The 10,567-nt window shown below is 36.6% G+C and overlaps 1 protein-coding gene across 3 annotated transcripts; it reads right to left on the bottom strand.

Moving 5' to 3' along the window:
• Positions 1–720: 720 nt before the first annotated feature.
• Positions 721–10,021, bottom strand: lamp2 (lysosomal-associated membrane protein 2). Of its 3 annotated transcripts, none has more exons than XM_065271954.2 (6): positions 9,746–10,019; positions 7,953–8,404; positions 7,714–7,845; positions 7,545–7,599; positions 7,296–7,466; positions 721–2,228 (listed from the first exon to the last, which is right to left on the bottom strand). In XM_065271954.2, the coding sequence occupies exons 1-6, from the start codon at positions 9,789–9,791 to the stop codon at positions 2,086–2,088; spliced, it is 999 nt and encodes a 332-aa protein (XP_065128026.2). In that variant the 5' UTR covers positions 9,792–10,019; the 3' UTR covers positions 721–2,085. The 3 variants fall into 3 exon arrangements, with proteins under 3 accessions (XP_065128026.2, XP_065128025.2, XP_065128027.2); XM_065271953.2 differs by lacking the exon at positions 721–2,228 and adding an exon at positions 2,235–2,791 and having other exon boundaries at positions 9,746–10,021; XM_065271955.2 differs by lacking the exon at positions 721–2,228 and adding an exon at positions 3,315–5,076 and having other exon boundaries at positions 9,746–10,002.
• Positions 10,022–10,567: the final 546 nt, after the last annotated feature.

The raw sequence follows: 10,567 nt of genomic DNA on the forward strand, positions 1-10,567 counted from the left end.
TTTAGTGCAGAAAAAAGAGAAGGGGAAAATAATTCACAACACAATTGAGTTTCAATTGCAACAAACCACCAGGATTGTGATTAGTGTTTGAATTTCATCAGCTCATTTGCATTTTAAAGGACACACCCAAAACGGCACATTTTTGCACATACCTAAAGTGGCAATTTTAACATGCTATAATAAATTATATGGTATTTTGAGCTAAAACTTCACGTGCTCTGGGGACACCAAAGATTTATTTGACATCTTAAAAAAAGTATTGTGCCATGGCCCCTTTAAGATGTTAGTGCAAGCTATTTTCAGTTAGGACAAGAGATAAACAAATAAACATTTTAATCTTGGACTAAACCTAAGCCGTGTCCAGAAAACTGCCCCTAAATCTTTTAAGCAGTCTCACCTGATAAGAAGATCTGCAGGTTAGTGAGAATCTTCCAGAACACGGATGTGACCACACTTTTATCATCAGTAACTTTTATAGCAACAATTTTGTTGTAAATCTATGACTGTTACTGTTATAAACACTGTTGTTTACTGGTAGTTAACATTCAACTGGAAACATCTTGTACCCAGAGAACATAACATATCAACAGTGAATATGAGGTATACATATTTTAATCTCTGTTTTGCCTGGTTATTGAACCATTTGAACCACAGGAATTATAAGCTGACTGAGGGATTAAATAGGGTAAAATAACAATAATGAAAGAAAGATAAACAATATTGTACAAAAACAGAAAAGCAATTTTATTGAAATATTCTCCACTTTAAACCAACATTCTTATCCTGACAGGCATCCTACAGAAAAACAAAAATGTGCAACTGAATGGTGACATCAGTATTCTGTTCATTGGTATTTCTAAATAACAACAGAACCCATACAGTATGAAATAAAGGAGGGGGGGGGGTATATGTATACACATTAACCTGATTTAAGATAAAGCTAGTTCACACAAAAAAAAATATACGGAAAATTGTCATCATTTACTCACCCTGAAATTGTTCCACATTTGTTTAAATGTATTTGTACTGCTGAATGCACAGGAAGATCTTTTTTAAAGATAATTAATTATTAACCAAAATGATCTGGGGCACCATTCACTTCCATACAATTATTTTCTCCTATATGGAAGTCAGTGGTGCCCCAGATTTGGTTGGTTTCAAACAAAATATCATCCTTTGTATTAAGCAGAACAAAGACATGTAACAACTTCAGGGTGAGAAAATTACAGATTTTTCATTTTTTTGGTGAACTATCTCTAAGATCAAGTGCAAACTGTAGCTTTGGTCTTAGAAACTGTATACTGGAACACTGAATGAATGGATCCAGATAAATTTCCTCTACTAAACGAAACCCCAACATAGAGCTTTGTGTCGGATCTCTTATCACTCTTTCCATATTCCCTGAGAAGGGTCCTTTAGTGTTTTGAAGGGGAGAACATTAGATTTAAATGCTGGTAAGTGTCACAATACCAAATAGTGTCCCTTTTGGAGTACAATGTGTTAAATATAAAATATGACTTATTAGCTCAGCTGATATCTAATGATTAAAAATGTGCAAGAATTACCTTTCACCCCTAATTTCAGCAACAAACTGATCCACAAGAACACATTTACATTCAATTATTGATAACAGTTTAGTACGAATTCTAAATTTTGCCATTCATTCGTCAATATTTCACAAGTATATTACATCAACCAGAATTTTGAGCATTCTCATAGCATTAAAAACAAACCAGCCTCCCTTGAAAATTCATATTTTCCATGCATTTAACATACATTGCAATTCCAGTGGTTATTTGGACAGCCTGTTTTTACACTATATATAACGGAATCATGCCTGTTGTTGACATTGCTTCAAGTGTGAAGAAGCAGAAAAATCTCACATTAGTCATAAAAAAAATGCTAAATTTTACACAGGAAGTGATTCGAGCTCAGATATAATCGTGTAGACAGACATCAAATATGTTAGAAACTGTAGCTGTAAGAACAGTCCAACAGTTTGCAAGGAAAAGAGAAAGCCAAAGGGTAAAAGCAAATATATGACAAGCAAGGGAGAGTTAAGACATGATGCCAGTAGCTTGGTTGTTATACAGATTGGTAGCCAGTGCGACTCTTCCTTCGGCCAATCAGATAAGAGATAAGCACAAGGACGATTAGGAAGCTGAGAGCCACGCCCACAGCAATGGGAACGAGAAAACTCAAATCAGAATCCAGAAAGCACTCTTCCGCTGAGAAAGAGAGAGAGAAAGGAAGAGAAAAGGGATGGTGAGTGACTGTGGAAAATCACACCGTGAGTCACTCCGAGCAGTGGTATCATACAGCAACGAAGATCAGGCAGACAGGAATAAAAATGTTACATCACACAAGCTTATTGAGCCTCACACATTCATGACAAAATCTTTGTGATAATCACAACATCATTTCCACAGTGAGATCAATGTACAACAGTATCAGGCTTGCATGGCACAATTTTATGACCATGTGACTATCGGGAAGAGGACATGATCATGTCACTACTCATAATAAAATAATTTTCAGTGCTCACATCAAGGGAGGGTCAAGCAACGATGCAGGATTGGCGCAGTAGTTGCTGGCAATTTAAAAATGAAATCACTTTCAGTTAAACCATGTGATTATAAAAGCTAACTGAACTGCTGATAGCCAGCAGTCTGACTTCTCTTTCTTCCAATCAGATAGGCCACTAAGACGACAATAACAAGGACAGCCAGGGCAACTCCGACAGCAATAGGGACAATGAAGTTATCCGACTTATCCGCTGCACAATCCTCAGCTGAAAATAAAAAGAATAGGTGAGGGAAAAACAGATCAAACAAACAGAAACATGCAATTATGTCTCAACACTAAATGCATTAAAGGAAAACACCACCATTTTTTATATTTTACCATGTTTTTACATCAACTTAGATGAATTAATACATACCCATCTTTATTCAATGCGTGCACTTTTAATCTTTGTACAGCGCTTCTTGAATGTGTTAGCATTTAGCCTAGCCCCAGTCATTCCTATGGCTCCAAACAAAAGTTTTATTTTGTGTCACCATACTTGTGTAACTACTTTAAATAGGGAAAACATGGAAGTGTTTGGTGGCTTCTAAATTAATCCCTGTTTGGATCCTAAGGATTGAATGGGGCTAGGCTAAATGCTAACACATTCACAAGGGGCTGGACAAAGATTACAAGTGCACGCATTGAAAAAAGATAGGCATGTATTAATTTATCTAAGTTGAAGTAAAAACATTAAAATATTGAAAAATATATATTTTTAAAGACTGAAAAGATGGCCGACACCAGTGTAATTTATACACGATTATCCTTCTCCATTTATTGCAGCTAAAAGCCCGTTAAAACGTTGACAAAGCAATCATTTCAATTGCAAAACAACATGTCTTTGAACACATCGAGTTTTAGGGCAGTCAGATAAGGAATCCCTTTTCACAAAAATTTAGCAAAATGTCACAAATGCTCAAGAAAATAAATCTCTTCATTGACAAAATTATTAAATGTAACAGATTGGATAAGAAAGCAATTTTATTAAGCAAGGCACAAAATGACCAGAAACCACTCAAGATGTTTTTAACATGTTCTGGACAATGAAAAACATTTACACCAGATTGATTGCAGGTGCTGCATAGCCGAAATTAGAAGTGTGCATTAACAGTGAATTTACTGGAGGGGAAAACAATTAAAAAGTGATATGAAAATAAAGCAATGATAATGTGCAAAGGTCCGTTAACCCAAATCAAAATAACAATTTGCATTCAAAAATTAAAAATGGATTCACAGCCACCACCACCCATACATTACACAAAATTCAAAGAGGTGCAAAACATATCCTCCAGCAAGTTTAATTCACAGTATGCAATAAGCAGCATGTATATTTCAGACTACAGTAATGTAAGCAAGCGGAAGTTATCGTGAATAGTAGTTGACAAAGGTTGACGCACGCTTATTTTGTAGTCATCCCTTTTAAATTAAATAAAACAGGGCTACTAAATCTCCCATAAATGTATTTAGCAACAGAATTACAACATCACATTTCAATAAGCATAACTGCAATTGCACTTTTTTTTTAACACCGGTCTGTATTTCTTTTTTTAATGCTTGTGAATGATTAAGCACAATAACAAGCATTTGTTTCCCTGTTCTAGAAGCTCTACCGTTTGAAATGACTATCAGTCTAGTATTGCCCAGCATTTTTTAGGTTTCCTCAGTCTAGCATTTTCCCAAACAGCTACTTAATACAAGACTGCTAACATAATTCAAAAACACCCGATTTCAATAAATGAAGAGTGAAAATCTGTCCAGTCACTATTGTATCTGTTCCAGAAATTACTTTTACCGTTTAACATAAACGCTGGTGAGTCTAAACTACTTTTTACAAACTAAGCACTTATGTTGTGGATGCAATAATGAAGACTGCCAAGCATGAACTATGAATTAAAAGCTGGTACATTAATTGAATGCCAAAATAAACAATTAAAGGCATTTGACATTAAAGGGAAAGTAAGTGCATGGTCTAATGTAGATCACAAGAGTGAAGAATAATTTTGCCAATTGATGATGGCCATTTAGTAAAGAAAAGGGGGCAAAATAACAAGACTGATGACTGTAGTAGCTTGAAGAGCTTTGTTAACAAAAGTGGAAAGAAAATTAATGCACTTCACACAACAAAAAGTGGTTCTCATACACACACACAAGCTATTCAACAATAGGGAGTCCTGGTCCTGGAATGCCACTGTATATCATTAAAGCACTTGCAGCCTAAGGGATGGTAAATTAAATGACCACAAAGACAAAAATGAATTTGAGTCAGTAAGCCAATTTGACTTAGTTTACACAAATACCCACAAGATTTAATATGGTCCAGGAACAGGTTCGTATCCCCTTGAAACACTCAGGATTTGATTTTGTTGCATTACAATGTCTGATATCCAACATAGGTCTTTCGTCGACCAATCACGTATGCAATCACAACTATGAAAATCAAACCAGCCAGAGCGGCACCAACAATGATTGGGATTAACAGGCTGGTGTCATCCATTGAACATTCATAGGCTGCAGACAGAAAGAACATGAGTGAACATAAAATGAGGCTTATCATTAATACTACTGCAGATATCCTTAAAACATTTAAACAATCTGATGAAACTGGGCCATTTCAGTCTTCACAATTATGATACAGTATTCAAGGTTTTATAGAGAAGCATCATCTCCTGTTTACAAGGTTTATGAAGAGTTTATTGACTGTGTAAATCCATTTCATTAGTTAATTAAATTTATTAAGAAGCTGATTGTAGTAATTAATGCAGTAGTTTCCCAGAAAGGGCTTATCTTAGTACCAGACTAAAATGCATGTTTTAGCTGCGAAACCACAAACATGATGGAAAAAATTTGACGATTTAACCCTTTTGTTACTATAGTGTGTGGAGTGCTGCTATGTGGTCATCAGATTAACTTCACAAATAACGCGAGTCTCCACTGAGAACACAGAAAATCTCGCAGGGATCTCATAATGTCTCTTGCGGCCAAACATGACTTCACAGTAAACAAAGAATTGGCATTAATAAAATGGATTGCTTTTTTACATCTCTGATGTCTCTCACACTTTGGACTTTGCCTGCTGCACCAAGACTGTAGTTATGGTTTCGTCTTTCATCAGCTCACTTTCTGATAGGGTATCGGATCACTTGTTTCGTTCCATGTGACAATCTAAAGCGTGTTTGTCCTCTGGGTTTCCCCAACATAACAGGATTTTTGATCGTAAATATTCACGTTAAATATTTAGGATTTGTGATAGGAGTGGCCCCGACGTGCTTCCGAGCAGATTCATACTTATCCATCGCGTACCACAGGAAAATTTGTTATAATAATTGATTCAACCATGAAGTCGATCAGGACGTTACCCAAGATTGTCAAATTCAGCCCGATTATCTTTGTGTGTACTGGGCTCAAGTCCTAGTCCTGTTCAACCTAAACCCTGTCTGGGAAACCACCTCTTAATCTACCATTATAGACCTAACAGGATTAAAGGGATAGTTCGGCCAAAAATGATATTAAACCAATGATTTACGCACCCCGAAGCCGTTCGAGATGCATATGTCCATCATTTTTCAGACAATTACATTTTCAGTTATTTTAGAAAATGTTTTAGATCTTTCAGTTGATTAAATGTGAAGTTATCGGGTCCACGACCTTCAAGTCCAAAAAATGTGCATCCATCCTTCACAAAATAAATCCAAACGGCTCTATGATGATAAACAACGGTCTTCTGAGGGTAATCCACGCAGTTTCGTTGTAGAAATATCCACATTTAAAACTTTATAAACGAAAATAACTAGCTTCCGGTAATGCCGCCATCTTAGTCGCGTCCGCATTCAAGATCAGAGCTTTACGCAGCGTACGAAGGTTTCTCTGCTGCTGCTCTCTCCGCCGCCCTACCGGAAGGTATTTATTTTCGTTAATAAAGTTTTAAATATGGATATTTCTACAAAAGCATCGCACGGATTACCCTCAGAAGACCTTTGTTTATCATCCTGGAGCCGTTTGGATTTATATTGTGAAGGATGGATGCACATTTTTTGGACTTGAAGGTCATGGACCCCATAACTTCACATTTAATTAACTGAAAGATCTAAAATATTTTCCAAAATAACTGAAAATGTGTTAGGCTGAAAAACGATGGACATATGCATCTCGGACAGCTTGGGGGTGAGTAAATCATGGGTTTAATATCATTTTTGGCTGAACGATCACGTACATCATTATAGCTGCTTTACAAAACATCACTTAATGTGTAGAAATCAAGTGACTTGACTAACAAAACACACACCGTTGCTGATTTGTAATGTATATGCAAATATAAATTCAACACTACAGCCATGTAAATATAGATTAAATGCTGTGACCTGGATCAATAAGTGTACCTTATCTGATCAATCTTGAAAATATTCATAAAAAAAATGGCTGAAATAGTTATGTTCAAATGACCACATATCAACACGGATTGTTACTAAAGAATTATTGATGTACTCATAACTGGACTTTGTCTTTTGGTGCTATAATCATCAGTGTTCAACAAATAACATTACCTTGGCAGCAGATAAGAAAACGACACAAGGACCTAACCAATCTCCTACATAGATCATTCAAATGGTTTTTCACATTCATCTAATCAGTTTTTGTCCCCACCACCTATGATAACGCTTCTGTATTTGATTCAATATTCTTACACACTGTAGCATTTGGTATCATCATAAACACACAGAAAATCATACCTGTGCTAAATGTGTTCTTCTGGACTCCGAAAGGCTGCACTTGCAGCTCAAATGTGTTGACGGTAAGTTTGTCGGAGATGTTAAAGCTCTGCTCTTTTCTGCACATGTAGGAGCTTCCAACAGATGCCTCCCACAGCGACAGATTTGTATTGGACTCCTTGAAAAAGCTCCCTGTTGGAAATTCACACCGTTAGACTGAAAAGATTATATGATTGAAAGAGACCGTTTTATACATTTAAAATGGCTTACCATCTTCAAACTCAACAGAAAGCATAAAAGCATGTAGGCGGAATTTACTTGAAACCTGAAAGAAACAAAACATTACTAGTCAGATGACCAAATAAAACAACCGCAGTACAATAAATGCACTTCCATTTAGACTCATGGGAACCAGATATACTGAGATTTAAATACTTACATTTGTGAAAACAAACTGAACTGTGATTTTTTCTGATGTCAGCATGAGAGAGGAGTCATTGCCACCACTACCACAGACCCCCTTTGCTTTTGTTACATTAGGGTCTAGATTAATAGTCTGACGGCTGGCATTCTGAACAACACATATAAAGGAAAATTTGCATCACTATACAACACATACACTTCTGTACACAACTGCATTATTATTAATTCACCGCATCCAAACGGCTTCACACATACCCCACTTGTCGTAAAACTGAACTGAAGGCCCATCTTTGCTAAAAGACAAGCTGTAGAGTTAACATCTGGCGCCACACTGTAGTTTCCAACAGTCGGCTTGGGGACCGGGGGAGTGGTTGGAGGAGCGGTCGGGGCTGTCGTTGCATTACTGTGTGCTGTAGTTGGCGCTTCTGTGGTCGAATTGGTTGTATTTTGATGCTGGGTGGTTGGAGCTTCAGTGGTAGCATTGGTAGTTGGAGCTGCTGTGGTAGCATTAGTAGTTGGAGCTGCTGTGGTAGTTGGAGCTTTTGTGGTAGCAGTGGTAGTTGGAGCTTTTGTGGTAGCATCGAGATCCAGGGTAGGCTGAGCTTCTGTAGTTAAAATGGTATGAGAGGTAGCAATCTGTGTGACCGAAGTGATTTCGCTAGTACTAGGCTCTTGTGTCGTAGACACGTCATCAGCATACACAATACCTAAGCAAATAAACAGAAAGTTACAAATGAATGCATTCACTTCCCTACGCTTTACAGGTGGGTTTTCCCATGAGACAGAAACATTTATGTCCACCATTTAAACATAGTACTACGATTACTACAAAATGACGTCCTTTTCGTTGACAGATCTCCGAATTCACTATCAAACCAAAAGAAAATGGAGGTTAATTAACATAACATGAACCACCTGCAAACAAGGGGAAATAAAAACAGCAATTCAAGCACATTCCAGAAGCACTAACTTCCTGACTTACTGGGTTGTAACTGCAAAACAACCCCCTGTGAGATTTAATTTCATCTGTTCAACTTCTCTAAGACTAAACTAAATTTGATAGTCAAAGCCGACTTGTTATTTTCACAGTTGACCTGTGGTTTGATGAAATCATTAACCTGACGCGTTCAGCATCGGTGTCAAAGTGTCTCGTGCCTCATAAACCAAATCACATGACTATGAATAAAGCTGTTATACTAATATACGTGACGAACGTTTCAGGATCACATGTTTATTGATTTATGTTAAGAGATAACATCTATAAAGCTGACAGTTGTGTTTCCTGTTTTCACAGACGGTGGTTTTGTTTAAAATGCAAGATCAAATGTAACGCTGAGCTTATTAATACCAATAACAAATTTCTTTTCAAATAACAAATTAAATGTGGTTAGAAACGACTCATACCGTAACATATCTTTAACCATATTTTGTTTTATCGCAGCTGTATTTAACACAACGTGCAAAGGTTGACTATAAAAAAAAAAGTTAACTTACACAGGATTAAAGAGAATCGTACGTTGAAATCTTTAAATGTTCCTGAAATGCCCATAAGTTGTCTAGGTAGACAGCTCAGGTTTTTAAAGATATCTAAAATGATTAGTGCCTCCAAATTCTTTTAACGTTATCGTTTTAAAAATCGAGCATAATATTTAACCTAATGGGCTTCATGTTCAGCTGATAGTTGCTTTAACTTAACCCACGAGAGTCTGCTAAGACTACCTAGCAAACATCAAACAGTTGCTTTGTAAAGCTTTCCTAAAACTTGCATTTATTTTAAAACAATCCATGTAATTTATCATTGACCTCTTTGAAATGTTACAAAAAACAGTGAATACAGAAAAGGTCAAATATTTATACTAAAAACTGTCACACTCTCTAATTACCTAAAGCGCTACACTGGCGTAGGTAAGAATTGATGCTAACGCTAATGCTAACAGGCTCGCGCTTTTACGGGCCCGTGCAAATCTGACAGAAATAAACTCCCACATTTTCATCTTAAACATTGACTAACACAGAAATAAAACACTTAACAACAATGTCGTACGTACCACTGAGCAAACAAAAGAGCAGAATAACACAACCGCGAAAAGCCATTACGACGAGTGAACGGTCTTGGTTCTCTAAGCAGACAGTTAATGACGCCCGGACCCGAGTGTGACCCGGTTCAGCAGCGCTACTGTGTTAAGTCGGCGTCAAATCAGTTCTCATATAAGTCATATGACAGAACAGCTCTCAACTCCTCCTATGCATGCGCCTTACGTCCAGTTAACAGACACTGTTCATTGGCTGATCAAACCTGTCTTTAATTAAATCAACTCCATAAGTGATTTTATTCTTGCATCGGAGCGCATTTAATAAAGCGGCCCACGGGTCTATTAAAACTTGCACAAGAACTGAGAAGTTTTTGCTGTGTCATTAGTTTTACAGCTGTGATGCTTTTAAACGACCGCGTTTAGTTATGAGCTAATCACAGCAGTTGATCAGAGAGTTTTTTTATCAGAGAGTTTGCACAACGACCTCACAGACATTTTAAGAAGCTTATTGTGTATTTTGTGTTTTTTTAACATAAAGTGTCATTTTAGAAGTCCAATAACTAAACGATAGACGAAAGAGGTACAATTTTAAATATATTATATTTATAGTCTGTCTAAATATATATTTAGACAGAAAATATGTAAATATCATATCATATATCATATCAATCTATCAATCTATCAATCAATCTATCTTAATCCGAAGGCTGTAGCTTCCGGAGGTCGTATTTTCAGGCTGCATACGTCTTATTTCAGAACATTAACAATTATAATGTTGACTATTATTCTTAGTTAATTGTAAATTGTTGTTATATGCTCATGACTTGCGAATGTTAT

The sequence above is a fragment of the Paramisgurnus dabryanus genome, chromosome 16 (assembly GCF_030506205.2).
Source record: "Paramisgurnus dabryanus chromosome 16, PD_genome_1.1, whole genome shotgun sequence".
Lineage (NCBI taxonomy): Eukaryota > Metazoa > Chordata > Actinopteri > Cypriniformes > Cobitidae > Paramisgurnus > Paramisgurnus dabryanus.

What these genes read in the sequence shown, in the direction of transcription:
- lamp2 (XM_065271953.2), bottom strand. Translation starts at nt 9,791, where the DNA reads ATGGCTTTTCGCGGTTGTGTTATTCTGCTCTTTTGTTTGCTCAGTG. An exon ending in GCTCTTTTGTTTGCTCAGTG is followed by an intron (nt 8,405 to 9,745) that starts GTACGTACGACA and finishes TTATTTGCTTAG; the next exon opens with GTATTGTGTATGCTGATGAC. An exon ending in TTCAGTTTGTTTTCACAAAT is followed by an intron (nt 7,600 to 7,713) that starts GTAAGTATTTAA and finishes TGTTTCTTTCAG; the next exon opens with GTTTCAAGTAAATTCCGCCT.